Source organism: Apteryx mantelli, unplaced genomic scaffold (genome assembly GCF_036417845.1).
Source record: "Apteryx mantelli isolate bAptMan1 unplaced genomic scaffold, bAptMan1.hap1 HAP1_SCAFFOLD_122, whole genome shotgun sequence".
NCBI classification, from domain to species: domain Eukaryota; kingdom Metazoa; phylum Chordata; class Aves; order Apterygiformes; family Apterygidae; genus Apteryx; species Apteryx mantelli.
The window spans coordinates 109,898-131,695 of NW_027118478.1; the positions used below are offsets into that span (position 1 = coordinate 109,898).

At 64.9% G+C, this 21,798-nt stretch overlaps 1 protein-coding gene across 1 annotated transcript in view; it reads right to left on the reverse strand.

Annotated features, from left to right (window-relative positions):
* Positions 1-1,188: 1,188 nt before the first annotated feature.
* The window catches only part of LOC106500513 (dual specificity tyrosine-phosphorylation-regulated kinase 1A-like), a 32,614-nt gene continuing 12,004 nt past the window's right edge, over positions 1,189-21,798 (reverse strand). Inside the window, exons 9-17 of the mRNA XM_067316786.1 lie at positions 21,580-21,768; positions 20,395-20,542; positions 17,912-18,198; positions 17,283-17,429; positions 15,302-15,442; positions 13,158-13,461; positions 12,112-12,218; positions 7,537-8,517; positions 1,189-1,290 (exon numbers count right to left, since the gene is read on the reverse strand). Of these exons, the coding sequence (XP_067172887.1) occupies positions 1,189-1,290; positions 7,537-8,517; positions 12,112-12,218; positions 13,158-13,461; positions 15,302-15,442; positions 17,283-17,429; positions 17,912-18,198; positions 20,395-20,542; positions 21,580-21,768 (2,406 nt within the window). The remainder of the gene's footprint in view (positions 1,291-7,536; positions 8,518-12,111; positions 12,219-13,157; positions 13,462-15,301; positions 15,443-17,282; positions 17,430-17,911; positions 18,199-20,394; positions 20,543-21,579; positions 21,769-21,798) is intronic.

Here is a 21,798-nt window from a genome sequence, read left to right on the forward strand (position 1 = left end):
TTTACGGGTCCTGGGGGTATTTAGGTGCTCGGGGGGGCTACAGAGGGTCTTGGGGGGCATTTAGGGATCCCAGGGGGTATTTAGGGGCTTGGGGGGGCTATAGAGGGTCTTGGGGGGGCATTTAGGGGTCCTGGGGGTATTTGGGGGCCCCAGTACAAACTGGGATGGACTGGGAGGGGGGGGTGGTGCCCCCCTCCTCCCTCCCTTCCCCCCCCCCGGCAGGGAAGGGGCCCAGGCGTCCGGGGCGAGGCGGGCGGGGCCGGGAACGGCTAAGCCGGGGAGGGGCCTGGCAGGACGCCTGGGCCCCTTCCCCGCCCCGGGGGCAGGGCGCGGGGGGGGGGGGCGGGGGCGGGCGCCCGGACGCCTGGGCCCCTGGTGTGTGTGTGGGGGGGCTCAGTGCTGCATAGACTGGGGGGGTATTTAGGGGTCCCAGGGGGTATTTGGGGTCCTGGGGGGGGTATTTGGGGGCTATAGGGGGTCTCGGGGGGGTATTTTGGGGGTCCTGGGGCGCTATAGGGGGTCTTGGGGGGGGTATTTTGGGAGTCCCGGGGTGCTATAGGGGGTCTTGGGGGGTATTTTGGGGGTCCTGGGGGGTATTTGGGAGCCCTGGGGTGATATAGGGGGTCTCGGGGGGGGTATTTTGGGGGTCCCGGGGCACTATAGGGGGTCTCGGGGGTATTTTGGGGGCTCTGGGGGGTATTTGGGAGCCCTGGGATGCTATAGGGGGTCTCGGGGGGTATTTTGGGGGTCCCGGGGGGTATTTGGGGGTCCTGGGGCGCTATAGGGGGTCTCGGGGGGGTATTTTGGGGGTCCTGGGGGGTATTTGGGAGTCCTGGGGCGCTATAGGGGGTCTCGGGGGGTATTTTGGGGGTCCTGGGGGGTATTTGGGAGTCCTGGGGCGCTATAGGGGGTCTCGGGGGGGTATTTTGTGGGTCCCGGGGGGTATTTGGGGGTCCTGGGGCACTATAGGGGGTCTCGGGGGGTATTTAGGGGGTCCCGGGGGGTATTTGGGGCCCCTGGGCGCTATAGGGGGTCCCGGGGGGTATTTGGGGGTCCCGGGGCACTATAGGGGGTCTCGGGGGGTTATTTGGGGGTCCCGGGGCGCTATAGGGGGTCCCGGGGGGTATTTTGGGGGTCCTGGGGGGTATTTGGGAGTCCTGGGGTGCTATAGGGGGTCTCGGGGGGTATTTAGGGGCCCCTGGGCGCTATAGGGTTCTCCAGGGCGTCTTTAGGGTCCCTGGGGGGGGCTATGGATAACGCAGGGGCCCCATGAGGTCCCTGGGGGGGGATCTGGGGAGAGAGGGAGGGGGACAAGGACATGGGGACGGGGACATGGACACGGGGACGGGAACAAGGACAGGGGGACACGGGGATGGGGACGGGGACAAGGACATGAAGATGGTGGACAAGGACATGGGGACATGGACATGGGGACAAGAACAAGGACATGGGGACGTGGACATGGGGATGTGGACATGGGGACGGGGACAAGGACATGACGATGGGGACAAGGACATGGGCACATGGACATGGGGATGGGAACAAGGCTATGGGGACAGGGACATGGGGACATGGACATGAGGATGGGGACAAGGACATGGGGACATGGACATGGGGAAAAGGACACGAGGATGGGGACAAGGACATGGGCACATGGACATGGGGATGGGGACAAGGACACAAGGATGGGGACAAGGACATGGGCACATGGACATGGGGACGGGAACAAGGCTATGGGGACAGGGACATGGGGACAAGGACACGAGGATGGGGACAAGGACATGGGCACATGGACATGGGGATGGGGACAAGGACACAAGGATGGGGACAAGGACATGGGCACATGGACATGGGACGGGAACAAGGCTATGGGGACAGGGACATGGGGACAAGGACACGAGGATGGGGACAAGGACATGGGCATAATGGACATGGGGATGGGGACAAGGACACAAGGATGGGACAAGGACATGGGCACATGGACATGGGACGGGAACAAGGCTATGGGGACAGGGACATGGGGACAAGGACACGAGGATGGGGACAAGGACATGGGCACATGGACATGGGGATGGGGACAAGGACACAAGGATGGGGACAAGGACATGGGCACATGGACATGGGGACGGGAACAAGGCTATGGGGACAGGGACATGGGGACAAGGACACGAGGATGGGGACAAGGACATGGGCATAATGGACATGGGGATGGGGACAAGGACACAAGGATGGGGACAAGGACATGGGCACATGGACATGGGGACGGGAACAAGGCTATGGGGACAAGGACATGGGGACAAGGACACGAGGATGGGGACAAGGACATGGGCACATGGACATGGGGATGGGACAAGGACACAAGGATGGGGACAAGGACATGGGCACATGGACATGGGGACGGGAACAAGGCTATGGGGACAGGGACATGGGACAAGGACACGAGGATGGGGACAAGGACATGGGCACACGGACATGGGGATGGACATAGGGGACGGGGACAAGGACACAAGGATGGGACAAGGACATGGGGGTGGGGACAAGGACACGATGGGGGACAAGGACATGGGCACACGGACATGGGGATGGACACAAGGACATGGGGACGGACATGGGGACGGGGACAAGGACACGGGGACATGGGGGCGAGGACACAGCCAAGGGGACAAGGACATGGGCTGGGGACCTGCAGGCGAGGACAGGGGGTCACGGGGATGGGGAAAGCACCCCCGGGTGCTATAGGGACCCCTGGGTGCTATAGGGACCCCCCTGGCTCTATACAGACCCCCAAGGCCCTATAGGGGGACACAGGCCCTGTACAGACCCCTGGGTGCCATAGGGACCCCTGGGTGCTATAGGGACCCCCCTGGGTGCTATAAGGACCTCCTGGGTGCTATAGGGACTCCTGGTGCTATAGGGACCTCCTGGGTGCTAAAGGGACCCCTGGGTGCTATAGGGACCTCCTGGGTGCCATAGGGACCCCCTGGGTGCTATAGGGACCCTCCTGGCTCTATATAGACTCCCAACGCCCTATAGGGACAAACAAGCCCTGTACAGACCCCTGGGTGCCATAGGGACCCCTGGGTGCTATAGGGACCCTCCTGGCTCTATACAGACCCCCAGGCCCTATAGGGGGACACAGGCCCTGTACAGACCCCTGGGTGCCATAGGGACCCCTGGGTGCTATAGGGACCCCCCTGGGTGCTATAAGGACCTCCTGGGTGCTATAGGGACTCCTGGGTGCTATAGGGACCTCCTGGGTGCTAAAGGGACCCCTGGGTGCTATAGGGACCTCCTGGGTGCCATAGGGACCCCCTGGGTGCTATAGGGACCCTTCTGGCTCTATATAGACTCCCAATGCCCTATAGGGACAAACAAGCCCTGTACAGACCCCTGGGTGCTATAGGGACCCCTGGGTGCTATAGGGACCCCCTGGCTCTATACAGACCCCCAAGGCCCTATAGGGGGACACAGGCCCTGGTACAGACCCCTGGGTGCCATAGGGACCCCTGGGTGCTATAGGGACCCCCCTGGGTGCTATAAGGACCCTCCTGGGTGCTATACGGACTCCTGGGTGCTATAGGGACCCCTGGGTACTATAGGGACCTCCTGGGTGCCATAGGGACCCCCTGGGTGCTATAGGGACCCTTCTGGCTCTATATAGACTCCCAACGCCCTATAGGGGGACACAAGCCCTGTACAGACCCCTGGGTGCCATAGGGACCCCTGGCTGCTATAGGGACCCCCCTGGGTGCTATAAGGACCTCCTGGGTGCTATAGGGACTCCTGGGTGCTATAGGGACCCCTGGGTGCTATAGGGACTCCTGGGTGCTATAGGGATCTCCTGGGTGCTAAAGGGACCCCTGGGTGCTATAGGGACCTCCTGGGTGCCATAGGGACCCCCTGGGTGCTATAGGGACCCTTCTGGCTCTATATAGACTCCCAACGCCCTATAGGGACACACAGGCCCTGTACAGACCCCTGGATGCTATAGGGACCCCCCTGGGTGCTATAGGGACCTCCTGGGTGCTATAGGGACCCTCCTGGCTCTATACAGACCCCCAAGGCCCTATAGGGACACACAGGTGCTATACAGACCCCTGGGTGCTATAGGGACCCCCCTGGCACTATACGGACCCCCAAGGCCCTACAGGGGGACACAGGCCCTGTACGGTTCCTTGGATGCTATAGGGAACCCCCTGGGTGCTATAGGGACCCCTGGGTGCTATAGGGACCCCCCTGGCTCTATACAGACCCCCAAGGCCCTATAGGGACACACAGGCCCTGTACAGACTCCTGGGTGCCATAGGGATCCGTAGGCACTATAGGGACCTCCTGGGTGCTATAAGGATCCTTGGGTGCTATAGGGACCCCTGGGTGCTATAGGGACCCTCCTGGCTCTATACAGACCCCCAAGGCCCTATAGGGGGACACAGGCCCTGTACAGACCCCTGGGTGCCATAGGGACCCCTGGGTGCTATAGGGACCCCCCTGGCTCTATACAGACCCCCAAGGCCCTATAGGAACACACAGGCCCTGTACAGACCCCTGGGTGCTACAGGGACCTCCTGGGTGCTATAGGGACCCTTCTGGCTCTATACGGACCCCCAAGGCCCTATAGGGACACACAGGCCCTGTAGAGACCCCTGGGTGCTATAGGGACCCCCCTGGCTCTATACAGACCCCCAAGGCCCTATAGGAACACACAGGCCCTGTACAGACCCCTGGGTGCTATAGGGACCTCCTGGGTGCTATAGGGACCCTTCTGGCTCTATACGGACCCCCAAGGCCCTATAGGGACAAACAGGCCCTGTACAGAGCCCTGGGTGCTATAGGGACCCCCCTGGCTCTATACAGACCCCCAAGGCCCTATAGGGACACACAGGTCCTGTACAGACCCCTGGGTGCTATAGGGACCCCTGGGTGCTATAAGGATCCTTGGGTGCCATAGGGACCTCCTGGGTGCTATAGGGAACCCCCTGGGTGCTATAGGGACCCTCCTGGCTCTATATGGACCCCCAAGGCCCTATAGGGGGACACAGGCCCTGTACAGACCCCTGGGTGCTATAGGGATCCTTGGGCGCTATAGGGACCCCTGGGTGCTATAGGGACCCCCCCCGGCACTATACGGACCCCCAAGGCCCTATAGGGACACACAGGCCCTGTACAGACCCCTGGGTGCTATAGGGACCTCCTGGGTGCTATAGGGACCCCCCTGGGTGCTATAGGGACCCCTGGGTGCTATAAGGATCCTTGGGTGCCATAGGGACCCCTGGGTGCTATAGAGACCCTGCTGGCTCTATATAGACTCCCAACGCCCTATAGGGACACACAAACCCTGTACAGACCCCTGGGTGCTATAGGGACCCCCCTGGGTGCTATAGGGACCTCCTGGGTGCTATAGGGACCCTCCTGGCACTATACGGACCCCCAAGGCCCTACAGGAACACACAGGTGCTATGCAGACCCTTGGGTGCTATACAGACCCCTGGGTGCTATAGGGACCCCTGGGTGCTATAGGGGACCCCCCTCCCTCCCCCCCAGGTATTACACGGACTCCCCCAAGAGAGCCAGGTGCTATACAGCCCCCCGACCCCTACACCCACCCCAAAATCTATACGGCCCCTGGGTAGGCTGGGGGGAGGGGAGGGAGGCCCTATACAGCCCCCCCCCAGCCCTATATGTTCCCCCCCCTTTACCCCCCCCCCCCAGGAATCGTACAGCGCGCTGGTTGCGCTGGGGGTGTGTATGTGTGTGTCCAGCCCCTATAGAGCTCCATATGTTCCCCCCCCCCCCAGGAGCTATACAGCCCCCAGGGCAAGCCAGACCTATAGCCCCCCCCCCAGCCCCTATACGACGACTCCCCCCCCCCCCCCCCGACCGCGCAGCCATATGGCCCCCTACGCGCCCTCTTAGGGCCCTATAACCCCCCTCCCCCAGCCCCTATAGGCTCCCCCAAACCGCCGAACGGCCCTATAGGCCCCCTCCAGCAGCTATAAGCGCCCCCCCCCCCCCAAAAAAAAGAACACACGGCGGCGAACCTCCCCCCCCCCCCAGCAGCTATAGGGCCCCCGGGGCAGGGGGTAGGGGCGCAGATCCAGGACATATAGCCCCCCCCCCAACCCTATAGGATCCCTCCAGCCCCTATAGGACCCCTTATAGGGGCGGGGGATAGGGGGGGCAGATCCAGGACATATAGCCCCCCCAGTCCTATAGGACCCCCCCAACCCCTATAGGACCCCCCAACCCCTATAGAACCCCCCCAACCCTATAGGACCCCCCCAGCCCTTATAGGACCCCTTATAGGGGTGGGGGGGGGCAGATCCAGGACATATAGCCCCCCCAGCCCCTATAGCCCCCTCCCCAACCCCTATAGGACCCTCCCCAGCCCCAATAGGCCCCTCCCCAGCCCCTATAGGACCCTCCCCAACCCCTATAGGCCCCTCCCCAGCCCCTACAGGCCCCTCCCCAACCCCTACAGGCCCCTCCCAGCCCCTATAGACCCTCCCCAGCCCCTATAGGCCCCCCCAACCCCCTATAGGCCCCTCCCCAGCCCCTATAGGCCCTCCCCAACCCCTACAGGCCCCTCCCCAGCCCCTATAGGCCCTCCCCAACCCCTACAGGCCCCTCCCCAGCCCCTATAGGCCCCTCCCCAGCCCCTATAGACCCTCCCCAGCCCCTATAGGCCCCCCCAACCCCCTATAGGCCCCTCCCCAGCCCCTATAGACCCCTCCCCAGCCCCTATAGGCCCCCCAACCCCCTATAGGCCCCTCCCCAGCCCCTATAGGCCCTCCCCAACCCCTATAGGCCCCTCCCCAACTCTATAGGCCCCTCCCCAGCCCCTATAGACCCCTCCCCAGCCCCTATAGGCCCCTCCCCAGCCCCTATAGGCCCCTCCCCAACCCCTATAGGCCCCCCCAACCCCCTACAGGCCCCTCCCCAGCCCCTATAGGCCCCTCCCCAGCCCCTATAGACCCTCCCCAGCCCCTATAGGCCCCCCCAACCCCCTATAGGCCCCTCCCCAGCCCCTATAGACCCCTCCCAGCCCCTATAGGCCCCCCCAACCCCCTATAGGCCCCTCCCCAGCCCCTATAGGCCCTCCCCAACCCCTATAGGCCCCTCCCCAACTCTATAGGCCCCTCCCCAGCCCCTATAGACCCCTCCCCAGCCCCTATAGGCCCCTCCCCAGCCCCTATAGGCCCTCCCCAACCCCTATAGGCCCCCCAACCCCTATAGGCCCCTCCCCAACCCCCTATAGGCCCCTCCCCAACCCCTATAGACCCCCCCCCCAAGCCCCTATAGGCCCCCGGAGCAGTGAGGGGAGGCGGCGGGCGCTGCTGTCACTATTTTATTCACCGGCCTCCCCCGGGGGGGGGGTGGGGGGGTGGGTGCCCCCCCCTCCCCTCCCCTCCCCCACCCCCGCCGTCACCCTGGGGTGGTGGGTGGGGGGGGCACCCATTTTTGGGGGGGGGGAGGGGGGGAGGGGGGGGGCCGCGCCGCCGTCTTTGTACAATAAATTAAAGACAACCCCCCCCCCACCCCCGGTGTCCCCCTCCCCCACCCCCAAATGCCACCCTTGGGTGCCACCCTTGGGTGCCACCGAGGGGACAAGGCGGGGGGGGGTGGGGGCGCGAGGAAGAGGAGGGGCTTAGCAGCAACCCCGCCCCCCCCAAAAAATAGTCCGCGGGATGAAGAGGAGGAGGAGGAACAACCCCCCCCCCCCCCAAAATGTCCGCGGGATGAGGAGGAGGAGGAGAGGAGGAGGAGGAGGAGGGAGGAAGGCGGCGGGTGCCCCCCCACCACCCCCAGCGCCTCCGCCCCACCTCGGCTGCCGGCGTCCGTCCGTCCATCCATCCGTCCGTCTTCCCGTGTCCGAGTCCCGCGGTGGCAGCTCCGGTGGCTTCTCCGGTGGCGGCTCCGGCTGCGAGGCCGAAGGTCGCGGTGATGGGGAGGAGGAGGAGGAGGAGGAGGAGGATGGGTCAGGAGCTGGCGGCGGTGCCTCTGCGGGACGCAGACGCCCAGCAGGGCCGAGTCCTCGCGCTCGGCGCGGCTCCGCAGGCGGGAGCCGTACGGACGGGAGACGCCGACAGCCGCCACCGCTCGAGTCCGGAACGCCGAGGGGCCGAAGGGCAGGCAGTCCGGGTGCTGCCGAGGAGGAGGAGGAGGAGGAGGTGGTGGTGGTGGAGGTGGTGGTGGTGTGGTGGTGGCGGAGGTGGGTGGGGGGCGCCCAGCTCCATGCGCTCGGCGGGTGCCCCCGGAGCGGCGGGTGCTGCTGCGGCTGCGGCTGCGGCGGGAAGAGGAGGAGGAGGAAGAAGAAGGAGGCGCCGGGTGCTGCTGCTGGTGGTGCTGCTGTTGGTGGTGATGGTGGTGGTGGTGGTGGTGGTGGTAGTGGGGGCGGGCGAAAGGGTGGGGGGCACCCGGCGGAGCTCCGGCGCCTTTGGGTGCTGCCGGCGGGGCGAAGGCGTCGCTGCCGGAAGGGCCCGGATCGCCGCCAGCCCACGGCCGCTGCGTTGGGGGACCCTGGAGAAGGTGGTGGTGGGGGGCAAAAGAGACACGGCGTTAGGTGCTGGTGGGGGGGGGGGGGTCACGTGGCCACCAGGGTCCACCTGGGTGGGTGTCACGTGGCCACGGGGTCCCCGTCTCGGAGCCGGGGGGTTCCCTGAGGTGGCCATGGGGTCCCTTGGCATCTCCATCACGTGGGGAAGGGATATGGGGGCTCCTGGGATGGGCGTCACGTGGCCAAGGGGTCCCCGAGGTCTCCTGGGTGGGTGTCACATGGCCACAGGGTCCCCAGGGTTCCCATCTTGGAGCCAGGGGGTTCCCTGAGGTGGCCATGGGGTCCCTCGGGATCTCCATCACGTGGGCAAGGGGACATGAGGGCTCCTGGGGTGGGTTTCACGTGGCCATGGGGTCCCCAAGATCTCCATCTCATGGCCAAGGGGTCCCCAAGGTCTCTGAGGTGGGTGTCACATGGTCATGGGGTGCCCAGGGTCTCCATCTCGTGGCCAAGAGGTCCCCAAGGTCTCTGAGGTGGGTGTCACGTGGCCACGGGGTTCCTGTCTCAGAGCCAGGGGGTTCCCTGAGGTGGCCATGGGGTCCCTTGGCATCTCCATCACGTGGGGAAGGGGATATGGGGGCTCCTGGGTTGGGCGTCACGTGGCCAAGGGGTCCCCGAGGTCTCCTGGGTAGGTGTCAGGTGGCCACGGGGTGCCCAGGGTCCCCATCTTGGAGCCAGGGGGTCCCCTGAGGTGGCCATGGTGTCCCTTGGCATCTCCGTCGTGTGGCCAAGGGGACGTGAGGGCTCCTGGGGTGGGTTTTCATGTGGTCATGGGGGTCCCCAAGGTCTCCATCTCATGGTCAAGGGGTCCCAAGGTCTCTGAGGTGGGTGTCACGTGGCCACGGGGTCCCTGTCTCAGAGCCAGGGGGTCCCCTGAGGTGCCCATGGGGTCCCTTGGGATCTTCATTGCGTGGCCAAGGGGACGTGGGAGCTCCTGGGGTGGGTGTCACATGGTCATGGGGTCCCCAAGGTCCCCATCTCATGGCCAAGAGGTCCCCAAGGTCTCTGGTGTGGGTGTCATGTGGCCATGGGGTGCCCCAGGTCTCCACCTAGTGGCCAGAAGGTCCCCTGGGGTGGGTGTCACGGAGCTGGGGTGGCCACGCGGTCCCTTGGGATCCCCATCACATGGCCAAGGGGACGTGGGAGCTCCTGGGGTGGGTGTCACGTGGTCGTGGGGGTCCCCAAGGTCCCCATCTCATGGCCAAGAGGTCACTGGGATCCCCTAGATGGGTGTCATGTGGCCATGGGGTGCCCCAGGTCTCCACCTAGTGGCCAGAAGGTCCCCTGGGGTGGGTGTCACGGAGCTGGGGTGGCCACGCGGTCCCTTGGGATACCCATCACATGGCCAAGGGGACGTGGGAGCTCCTGGTGTGGGTGTCACGTGGTCGTGGGGGTCCCCAAGGTCCCCATCTCATGGCCAAGAGGTCACTGGGATCCCCTAGATGGGTGTCATGTGGCCATGGGGTGCCCCAGGTCCCCACCTAGTGGCCAGAAGGTCCCCTGGGTGGGTGTCACGGAGCTGGGGTGGCCACGTGGTCCCTTGGGTCCCCACTGTGTGGCCAAGGGGACATGGGGGCTCCTGGTGTGGGTGTTACGTGGCCATGGGGTCCCCTGGGGGGGGTGTCATGGAGCTAGGGTGGCCCTGGGGTCCCCATCTCATGGCCATGGGATCCCTGCGGTCTCCTCAGGTGGGCGTCACACAGTCAGGAGGTCCCTGGGGTCCCCTGGGGTGGGTGTCGTGGAGCTGGGGTGGCCAGAGGGTCCCCAGGGTCACCTCAGGTGGGTGTCACAAGGCTGGCGGGTCCCCGGGGTCTCCTCAGGTGGGTGGTCACGTGGCCACGGGGTCCCCAGGGTCCCCTGGGGCGGGTGTCACAGAGCCAGGGTGACTAGAGGGTCCCCAGCGTCCCCATCTCATGGCCAAGGGTTCCCCAGGTTCTCCTTGGGTGAGCATCACATGGCCAGAGGGTCCCCTTGGGTGGGTGTCACAGAGCTGGAGTGGCCATGGGGTCCCCAGTGTCCCCGAGGGTCCCATCTCATGGCCAGAGGTCCCCAGCAAGCCTGGAGTCCCTGTCCCATTGCCAGAAGGTCCCTGGGTCCCTTGGGGTCCCCGTCTCATTGCCAAAGGGACCCCAGGGTCCCCAAGGTCCCCATCATGTGCCCGGAGGGTCCCCACAGTGTCCTGGGGTCCCTGTCTCAGGACCAGAGTGTCCCCAAGGTGCCCTATGATCCCTTGGAGTCCACATCCTGTGGCCACAGTGTCCCTCAGGGTGAGCGTCACAGAGCCGGGATGACCAGAAGGTCCCCAGGGTCCCTCAGTGCCCCCGTCTTGTGGCCAAGAAGTCCCCCTAGGGCGAGGTGTCACACAGCCAGGGTGACCAGAAGGTCCCCAGGGTCCCTCAGGGTCCCCGTTTTGTGACCAAAGGGTCCCCTTAGGGCGAGGTGTCACACAACCAGGGTGACCAGAAGGTGCCCAGGGTCCCCATCTTGTGGTCAAGGGGTTCCCCTGGCGTAGGGTATCACACGGCCAGGGTGACCAGAAGGTCCCCAGGGTCCCCATCTTGTGGCCAAAGGGTTCCCTTAGGGCAAGGTGTCCACACAACCAGGGTGACCAGAAGGTCCCCAGGGTCCCTCAGGGTCCCCGTTTTGTGACCAAAGGGTCCCCTTAGGGCGAGGTGTCACACAACCAGGGTGACCAGAAGGTCCCCAGGGTCCCCATCTTGTGGTCAAGGGGTTCCCCTGGCGTAGGGTATCACACGGCCAGGGTGGCCAGAAGGTCCCCAGGGTCCCCATCTTGTGGCCAAAGGGTTCCCCTAGGGTAAGGTATCACACGGCCAGGGTGACCAGAAGGTCCCCAGGGTCCCCATCTTGTGGCCAAAGGGTTCCCTTAGGGCAAGGTGTCACACAACCAGGGTGGCCAGAAGGTCCCCAGGGTCCCTCAGGTTCCCCGTTTTGTGACCAAAGGGTCCCCTTAGGGCGAGGTGTCACACAGCCAGGGTGACCAGAAGGTCCCCAGGGTCCCTCAGGTTCCCCATTCTGTGACCAAAGGGTCCCCTTAGGGCGAGGTGTCACACAGCCAAGGTGACCAGAAGGTCCCAGGGTCCCTCAGGTTCCCCGTTCTGTGACCAAAGGGTCCCCTCAGGGCGAGGTGTCGCACAGCCAAGGTGACCAGAAGGTCCCCGGGTTCCCCATCTTGTGGTCAAGGGGTTCCCCTGGGGTAGGGTATCGCATGGCCAGGGTGACCAGAAGGTCCCCAGGGTCCCTCAGGGTCCCCGTTTTGTGACCAAAGGGTCCCCTCAGGGCGAGGTGTCACACAACCAGGGTGACCAGAAGGTCCCCAGGGTCCCTCAGGTTCCCCATCTTGCTACAAGGGATCCCCCCGCCCCATTAAGGCGTCACAGCGCCAAGGTGGCCAGAAGCTCCTTAGCTTCCCTCAGGATCCCCGTTTCGGGGCCGCCGGAGCCGAGGAGACGCCCAAGGTCCGTCGGGTCCCACCCGCCGCGGCCGAGAGGGGGGCCACCCACGGGTGCCGTCCCCGGCGGGCGCCGGGCGGGAGGTACCTGGGGGCTCTGCATCTCGTAGTCGGTGGGCGCGGGGGCCGCGCCGCCGTAGTAGCGGTTGCTGTAGCGGTAGCTGCGGTTGTCGTTGGAGGAGCCGCTGGAGCCACCTGGCGAGGGCGAGAGGGGACCTGAGGGGGGGGGGGGGGCGGGGCGCCGGCGAGGCCACCGGGCGTCCCCGAGCAGCGTACGGAGGCGGTAGGACAGGGACGAGGGAGGGACGAACGCGGAGGGCGGGGACGCGATTTGGGGTGCCGCGGTGGCCCCAGGGAGCCAAACCCCAGCACGACATGGAGCTGGTGGGACAGGGATGGAGAAGGGAGAGGACTGAGCACTGCGGCCACCTTTTGGGACGCTGTGGTGGCCTGGGGAGCCACCACTGAGCAGGACATGGAGCTGGCAGGAGAGGGTCAGGGAAGGGACAAGACCAGGTGCCATGGTCACATCTCAGCACATCTCAGGGCACCGTGGTGACCTGGAGAGCCACCACCAAGTAAGACATGGAGCCAGCAGGAGAGGGATGGGGAAGGGACAAGACCAGGTGCCGTGGTGGCCCAGGAGCCATCACCAAGCACAACATGAAGCTGGGAGAACGGAGACAGAGAAGGGACAAGGACTAGGCACCGTGGTGGCCCAGGAACCATCACCAAGCACGACATGGAGCTGACTGGACAGAGACGGGGAAGGGACAAGACCAGGCACCCTGGTGGCCCAGGAGCCATCACCAAGCACAACATAGAGCTGGTAGGACAAAGATAGAAAAGGAACAAGACCAGGCACCGTGGTGGCCCAGAAGCCGTCACCAAGCACAACATGGAGCTGGTAGGACAGAGATAGGGACAAGACCAGGCACCGTGGTGGCCCAGGAGCCATCACCAAGCACAACATGGAGCTGGTTGGACAGAGACGGGGAAAAGACAAGACCAGGCACCGTGGTGGCCCAGGAGCCATCACCAAGCACAACGTGGAGCTGGTAGGACAGAAACGGAGAAGGCAGAAACCCATACGCCGCGACCAGGACCCGCGACGGGCCACGGCGGTCACCGTACCCGAGCTGGAGACGGAGCTGGTGGTGCTGGTGCTGTGGCTGTGCTCCATGGCGGGGCTGGTGGAGGTGCTGTTGCTGGTGTTGGTGCCCTCGTCGCTCGTCTTCTTGAAGAAGTTGTGCTGCAGGGCGTAGAAGGGCGTGATGCGGCTCCGCGGCTCGTAGTCCAGCATCCGCAGCACCAGGTCCTTGAACTTCAGGTAGTCGGAAGGCGCGTGACCCTGCTCGCCGGCCCGCCGGCCGCCCGGGCCACCGCTCTCCACCCCCAGCACCTCGTGTAGCCGCCGCGTCCCCGGCACCTTGTACTCCTGCGGGGCAGAGCCGGGAGGCGGTGTTAGGGCCGGGAAGGGAGTGGGGAAGCGCGGAAGCGGGGTTGGGAGGGGGGGTTTTGTGGGGAGATCTCAGGGGTTCAGAGGTTCTTCGGGCCAAGAGAAGGGGATTGGGGGCTCCTTTGGGGACATCTGAAGGACTCTGGGGTCCCTTTCAAGAGATCTGAAGGGTTTGAGGATCCCTGGATCCAGGAAAAGGGGGTTGGGGAGGTCCTTGGGGGACATCTCAGGCGTTCAGAGGTCCTTTGGGCCAAGAGAAGGGGATTGGGGGCTCCTTTGGGGACATCTGAAGGACTTTGGGGTCCCTTTCAAGAGATCTGAAAGGTTTGAGGATCCCTGGATCCAGGAAAAGGGGGTTGGGGAGGTCCTTGGGGGAGATCTGAGGGGTTCAGAGGTTCCTGGGACCAGGGGAAGGGGATTGGGGGTCTCTTTGGAGACATCTGAGGGGTTTGGGGGTCCATGGATCCAGGAAAAGGGGGTTGGGGAGGTCCTTGGGGGACATCTGAGGGTTCAGAGATTCCTGGGACCAGGGAAGGGGATTGGGGTCTCTTTGGGGACATCTGAAGGACTTTGGGGTCCCTGGAGCTAGGGAAAGGGGATTTGGGGGTCCCTTTCAAGAGATCTGAGAGGTTTGAGGATCCCTGGATCCAGGAAAAGGGGGTTGGGGAGGTCCTTGGGGACATCTGAGGGGTTCAGAGATTCCTGGGACCAGGGGAAGGGGATTGGGGGTCTCTTTGGGGACATCTGAAGGACTTTGGGGTCCTGGAGCTAGGGAAAGGGGATTTGGGGGTCCCTTTCAAGAGATCTGAGAGGTTTGAGGATCCCTGGATCCAGGAAAAGGGGGTTAGGAGGTCCTTGGGGGACATCTCAGGGGTTCAGAGGTCCCTGGGACCAGGGAAAGGGGGTTTGGGGTCCCTTGAGGGAGATCTGAGGCACTTGGAGGTCACTGAAGCCGGAGAAGGGGGTTTGGGGGGTCCTCGGGGGAGATCTGAGGAGTTTGGGGTCTGTGGGGCAGGAGAAGTGGATTTTGGGGTTCCTTGAAGGAGATCTGATGGGTTCTGGGGTTTCCGGGGCAAAAAAAAAGGGATTTTGGGGGCCCTTTGGGGAGATCTAGGAGGTTTGAGGGCCCCTGGGGCAGGAGAAGGGGGGGTTGGGGGCTCCTTAGGGTGGTCTGAGGGGCGCTGGATGGACTGTGGGGATACTGGGACAAACTGGAAGTCCCCGAGGAAGCACTGGGGGGCCCAAAGCAGGTAGTAGATGGTACTGGGACGTACTGGGAGGCACTGGATACGCTCCCTGGGAAGTGGGACATACTGGGAGGCCCCCAGAACATACTTGGATTTGCTGTGGGGCTCCTGGGAGCTACCAGGAGGCACTGGGGGGGTTCCTGAGGGTGCCGGGGTGTACTGGGACATACTGGGAGGCACCGGAGGCCATACTGGGAGATACTGAGACATACTGGGAGGCACTGGGATACGCTCCCTGGGAAGTGGGACATACTGGGAGGCCTCCAGAACATACTGGGATTTGCTGTGGAGCTCCTGGGAGCTACCAGGAGGCACTAGGGGGATCCCTGAGGGTGCTGGGGTGTACTGGGACATACTGGGAAGCACGGGAGGCATACTGGGACATACTGGGAGGCACTGGGATACGCCGCAGGGCCGTTGGGACCTACCAGGAGGCACCACAGCAGGGACCAGGGAGCACTGAGCGGCTGCTGGGAGATGCTGGGAGGAACCGAAGGGTACTGGGAGATAGCGTGGCCTACTGGTCCATACTGGGCCGTACTGGGAGGCACTGGGGCCGCCCCCCCCCTCACCTTCTTGGTCTCCTTGTTCCTCTTGAGGGCCCAGCCGCCTTCCGGCAGCTTCTCGAAGTACTTGCGGGCCTTGGGCGCCTGCTCCAGCATGTGGGGGGGTGGCAGCCCCAGCACCTCCACGATGCGGTTCATCTGGTCGGCCTGGGCACACGGAGGGGACGGGGACGTCACCGGGGTCCCCGAGGCCATCATGGCTCTACTGGGGATGTCACTGATGTCTCCAAGGCCACCGTGGCCCGCTGGGGATGTCACTGATGACCCCGAGGCCATCATGGCTCTGCTGGGGATGTCCCTGAGGCCACCATGGCCCTGCTGGGGATATCACTGAGGCCACCATGGCCCTGCTGGGGATGTCCCCGAGGCCACCATGGCTCTGCCGGGGATGTCACTCATGTCCCGAGGCCATCATGCCTCTACCTGGGATGTCACTGATGACCCTGAGGCCACCATGGCCCTGCTGGGGATGTCCCTGAGACCACCGTGGCTCTGCCAGGGTTGTCGCCGATGTCCCCAAGGACATCATGGCTCTACTGGGGATGTTACTGATGTCCCCGAGGCCATCATGGCCCCGCTGGGGATGTCCACGAGACCACCATGGCTCTGCTGGGGATGTCACTGATGTCCCCAAGGCCACCACGGCCCTGCTGGGGATGTCACTGATGACCCTGAGGCCACCATGGCCCTGCTGGGGATGTCCATGAGACCACCATGGCTCTGCTGGGGATGTCACCGATGTCCCCCAGGGCATCATGGCTCTACTGGGGATGTCACTGATAACCCCGAGGCCACCATGGCCCTGCTGCGGATGTCCCCAAGACCACCATGGCTCTGCTGGGGATGTCACCGATGTCCCCAAGGACATCGTGGCTCTACTGGGGATGTCACTGATGACCCTGAGGCCACCATGGCTCTGCTGGGGATGTCCCCAAGGCCATCATGGCCCTGCTGGGACTGTTACTGATGTCTCCAAGGCCACCCTGACCCTGTGGGGGGTGAGGACTGGGACATCCACAGGGTCCCCACGGCTAGGAGCACTGCAGTGCATGCTGGGAGAAGCCGTGCTCAAGGGAGTACAACTCCCAGCATGCCCTGGGATAGGCCTGTTCCCAGACTACAACTCCCAGCATGCCCTCTGCCAGCACATCTCCCACAATGCCCTGGGCAATGGACCCATGGGGAGAGGTCACAACCCCCCCAGCCTGAAACCCCACCCCCTGCCCAAAGCCCCACCCCCTCAGGCATCCAGAGGTATTTCCTCAAGCAGGCCCTGCCCCCTGACCCACAAGGCCCCACCCCCTTCTCTAGGCCCCACCCACCTGAAGAGGGGCTCCCCTGTGTGCATCTCCACCAGGATGCAGACCCCAGCAGCCCCTGGCCCCAGTGAGGCCCCGCCTCCTGCCGCCGAGGCCCCGCCCCCTGCCGAGGCCCCACCCCCTTCTCTAGGCCCCACCCACCTGAACAGGGACTCCCCCATGTGCATCTCCACCAGGGTGCAGCCCCTGCAGCCCCTGGCCCCAACGAGGCCCCGCCCCTGCCTAGGCCCCGCCCCAACCCAGAGGCCCCGCCCACCTCGTTGGAGCCGCTGAAGAGGGGCTCCCCCATGTGCATCTCCACCAGGGTGCAGCCCCTGCAGCCCGTGGCCCAACGAGGCCCCGCCCCCATCCCATAGACCCCGCCCCCAACCCCCGGAGGCCCCGCCCACCTCGTTGGAGCCGCTGAAGAGGGGCTCGCCCGTGTGCATCTCCACCAGGGTGCACCCCCTGCAGCCTGTGGCCCCAACGAGGCCCCGCCCCCATCCCATAGACCCCGCCCCCACCTGGAGGCCCCACCCACCTCGTTGGAGCCGCTGAAGAGGGGCTCGCCCATGTGCATCTCCACGAGGATGCAGCCCCCCCCAATCCCACCGAGGCCCTGCCTCCTGCCACCGAGGCCCCGCCCCCACCCGGAGGCCCCTCCCCCACCTCCCCGAGGCCCCGCCCACCTCGTTGGAGCCGCTGAAGAGGGGCTCGCCCGTGTGCATCTCCACGAGGATGCAGCCCAGCGACCACATGTCGATGGCCAGGTCGTAGGGCAGCCCCAGCAGCACCTCCGGCGAGCGGTAGAAGCGGCTCTGGATGTACTGGTAGATCTGGGGAGGGGGCGGAGCGTCAGCTGGGGGGCGGGGCTACACCGCAGGGGCGGGGCTACACCGCAGGGGGCGGGGAGGACCAGCTCTGGGTGTGCTGGAAGACCTGGGGAGGGGCCGGAGCGTCAGCTGGGGGTGGGGTTACAGGCCGGGGGTGGGGCTATTCCCTACAGGGGCGGGGTTAATCCTCTGGGGGTGGGGCTTAGCATGCCTCAGTCCAGAGCCTGGGTGTGGCTGGCTGGGGTGGGGCTTAGCCTCATGGGGCGGATCTTTGAGACTAAGGGGTGGAGCCAAGGCAGGGGGTGTGTCCTCACACCACAGGGGGTGGAGCTTAGCCCTCTTGGGGGCGGAGCTTAGCATTCCTTAGTCCAGAACCTGGGTAATGCTGGCTCGGGCAAGGCTCAGCTTCGCAGGGGCGGGTCTCCTGGCACCGGGAGGCGGAGCCAAAGCAGGGGGGCGGGGCCTCGGGGCAGGGCCCCACTCACCCGCTGGCCCAGCTGGCAGGAGCTGCCGAAGTCGACGATCTTGATGGCGCTGCGCTTGGGGTTGCAGAGGAGGATGTTCTCGGGCTTGAGGTCGCAGTGGATGATGCTGAGCTCGGGGGTGGCGAGGAAGAGGAGGGCGGTGCAGAGCTGCTGGGCGAACTTGCGCGTGAGGTTGAGGGAGACGCCGCGGAAGTTGGTGTTGCGCAGCAGGTCGTAGAGGTTGTAGGAGAGCAGCTCGAAGGCCAGGCACAGGTGGTTGCGGAACATGAAGTGGCGCTTCAGGTGCACTGCGGTGTTTTTTGGGGGGGACACGGCAAAAAACGGGGGGGCAGCGGGGTGAGAAGGGGGGCGGGAGGCAGCGGGGAGCCAGCTTCCGTCCGACCTCCCCCCCCAACAGCGAGATCTGGTCACCTCTTGTTCCCCAGGTGCTGCCCCATGGTAAGATCTGGTCTTCTCCCTGCCCATGGACACGTCCTGGGGTGGGATCTGGGCTCCTTCTGCCCCCCATGGCCAGATCTGGCCTTCTCCTGCCCCACAGATATGTCCTGGGTGGGATCTGGGCTCCTTCTGCCCCCCATGACCAGATCCGGCTGTTCTGTTGCCCCATGGATACGTCCTGGGGTGGGATCTGGGCTCCTTCTGCCCCCCATGGCCAGATCTGGCCTTCTCCTGCCCCACAGATATGTCCTGGGGTGGGATCTGGGCTCCTTCTGCCCCCCATGACCAGATCCGGCTGTTCTGTTGCCCCATGGATACGTCCCGGGCTGGGATCTGGGCTCCTTTTGCTCCTCTACAGTCAAATCTGATCTTCTCCTGCCCCACAGATATGTCCCACGGTGGGATCTGGGCTCCTTCTGCCCCCATGACCAGATCCGGCTGTTCTGTTGCCCCATGGATACGTCCCGGGCTGGGATCTGGGCTCCTTTTGCTCCTCTACAGTCAAATCTGATCTTCTCCTGCCCCACAGATATGTCCCACGGTGGGATCTGGGCTCCTTCTGCACCCCACAGCCAGATCTGCTGTCCCGTTGTCCCATGGATACGTCCTGGGGTGGGATCTGGGCTCCTTCTGCCCCCCCATGGCCAGATCTGGCCTTCTCCTGCCCCATGGATACGTCCTGGGGCGGGATCTGGGCTCCTTCTGCCCCCCATGGCCAGATCTGGCCTTCTCCTGCCCCATGGATACGTCCTGGGGCGGGATCTGGGCTCCTTCTGCCCCCCATGGCCAGATCTGGCCTTCTCCCTGCCCCACAGATATGTCCCGGGGTGGGATCTGGGATCCTTCTGCCCCCCATGGTCAGATCTGGGCTCTCCCTGCCCCACGGATACGTCCTGGGGTGGGATTTGGGTTCCTTCTGCCCCCCATGGTCAGATCCGGCCTTCTCCCTGCCCCATGGATACGTCCTGGGGTGGGATCTGGGCTCCTTCTGCCCCCATGGCCAGATCTGGCTGTCCCGTTTCCCCACGGATACGTTCCAGGGTGGGATCTGGGATCCTTCTGCCCCCCATGGTGAGATCTGTCCTTCTCCCTGCCCCACGGATACGTCCTGGGGTGGGATCTGGGATCCTTCTGCCCCCCATGGCCAGATCTGGCCTTCTCCTGCCCCACAGATATGTCCCGGGGTGGGATCTGGCCTCCTTCTGCCCCCCCATGGTGAGATCTGGGCTCTCCCTGCCCCACAACTGCCCCTTCCACAGCAAAATCTCTGCCCCAAGTTCCTGCCCTATAGCAAAGGTGGCCTCTCTCCTGCCACATTGCTGCCCCACGGCGAGATCTGCTCTTCCCCCTGCCCCACGGATGCGGCCCATGGCTGGATGAGGTCTTCTTCTGCTCCTCATGACGAGATCTGCCCTCTGCCTGCCCAAAATCACTGCCCCACAGCGAGATCTGCCCTCTCCCTGCCCCCAACTTACTACCCCATAACCACACCTGCCCTCCCCTGCCCCACGGCTGCCCCCCATGGCAAGATCTGCTCTTCCCCCTGCCCCACAGATGTGTCCCATGGCTGGATGAGGTCTTCTCCAGCTCCTCACAGCGAGGTCTGCCCTCTTCCTGCCCCACAACTGCCCCCCGCAGCAATACCCTGTCCCCAAATTACTGCTCCACAACCACACCTGCCCTCCCCTGCCCCCCACGGCGAGATCTGATGTCCCCCCCTGCCCCATAGATGTGTCCCATAGCTGGATGAGGTCTTCTCCAGTTCCTCACAGTGAGGTCTGCCCTCTCCCTGCCCCACAACTGCTCCCCGCAGCAATACCTGCCCCCAAATTACTGCCCCATAACCCCACCTGCCCTCCCCTGCCCCATGGCGAGCTCCGCACCCCGCCAAGGTGCGATTCAACCTCCATCCCCGCGAGATCTTGCCCTCGGTTCCTCCTCGGTGAGACCCCCCCCTCGGCCTCATGGGGCGACGTGGACCCCCCCGCGCCCCCCGCCCCGCCTCCGTGGGGCGCCCCGCCTCCGTGGGGCGCCCCGCCGCTCACCGATGTAGTACTTCATCTCGGTGTCATGCTGGTTCATGAGCTCGAGGAGCCGCAGCTCGATCTGCGCCTGGTTCAGGAAGGCCTTCTTGTTCTTGATGATCTTGATGGCCACCCACTCCTGGTCGTGGTGGTCGTAGGCCTTCACCACCTGGGGGGCAGGCGCAGGCGTCGGTGGGGGGCAGGAACGGGGGTGGGGGGGGGCTGGGGGGCTCGGAGAGGGCATTTGGGGTGTTGGGGGGCTCAGGGAAGGAGTTGGGGGGTTCTGGGGGGCTCAGAGATGGCGTTGGGAGGCACCTAGGGACAACTGAGAGACCTTCAAGGCACATGGGGGGGCGACAGGGGGACCCCAGGGACATCAGGGGGACCCCAGCAGGGCCCGAAGGGGTCCTGGGGGTCCCCAGGGGGTGACAGCAGGACCCCAGGGGTGTTGGGGGGACCCTGAGAATGTTGGGGGGACCCCAGTGGGACCTAGATGCATCTTGGGAACCCCCAGGGGCGACGATGGGACCCCAGGCAGGTAATGGGGTACCCCAGGGACATTGGGGGGGACCCCGGGGGTGATAGCAGGACCTCAGAGGGTGGGGAGGGACCCCAAGATGGGCGAGGGGACCCCAGCAAGGCCCAGAGGGGTCCCTGGGGGTGATAGCAGGACCCCAGGGACGTTGGGGGGACCCCGGAGGTGACGGTGGGACCCTGGTGGGACCCAGACGTGTCTTGGGAGCCCCCGGGGGCAACGACAGGGACCATGCGCAAGTGGTGGGGGACCTCAGGGGGTGACAGTGGGACCCCAGGGGCATTGGGGGGACCCCAGGGATGTTGGGGGGACCCCGGGGGCGACAGGGGGACCCTGGTGGGACCCAGACACATCTTAGGAACCCCTGGAGGCAACGGAGACCCTAGGCAAGCGGTGGAGGACCCCAGGGGGTGACGGCAGGACCCCGGAGATGTCGGGGGGACCCCAGGGATGTTGGAGGGACCCAGGGGACGTCGGGGGGACCCTGGGGGCAATGGCAGGACCCTGGGGGCAATGGGGGGACCCTGGTGGGACCCAGACACATCTTGGGAATCCCTGGAGGCGACGGAGACCCTGGGCAAGCGGTGGAGGACGCCAGGGGGTGATGGCAGGACCCCGGGGATGTTGGGGACACCCCAGGGGACGTCAGGGGGACCCTGGTGGCACCCGACCTGGCCGAAGGAGCCCTTGCCGATGAGGGAGTCGATCTCGTAGCGGTCGAGCCAGCGCTCGCCGCTCTTGACGATGTAGTCGTAGTTGTCGTCGTCGTAGCCCTCGTTGAAGACCTTGCGCTCCTTCTTGGTGCTCGAGTCCTCAGGGGGCACCTGCTGCGCCCGCCGCTTCTTCTTGGCGTAGTAAACCTGCCCGGGGAGGCGGCAGGGGGGGAAGCC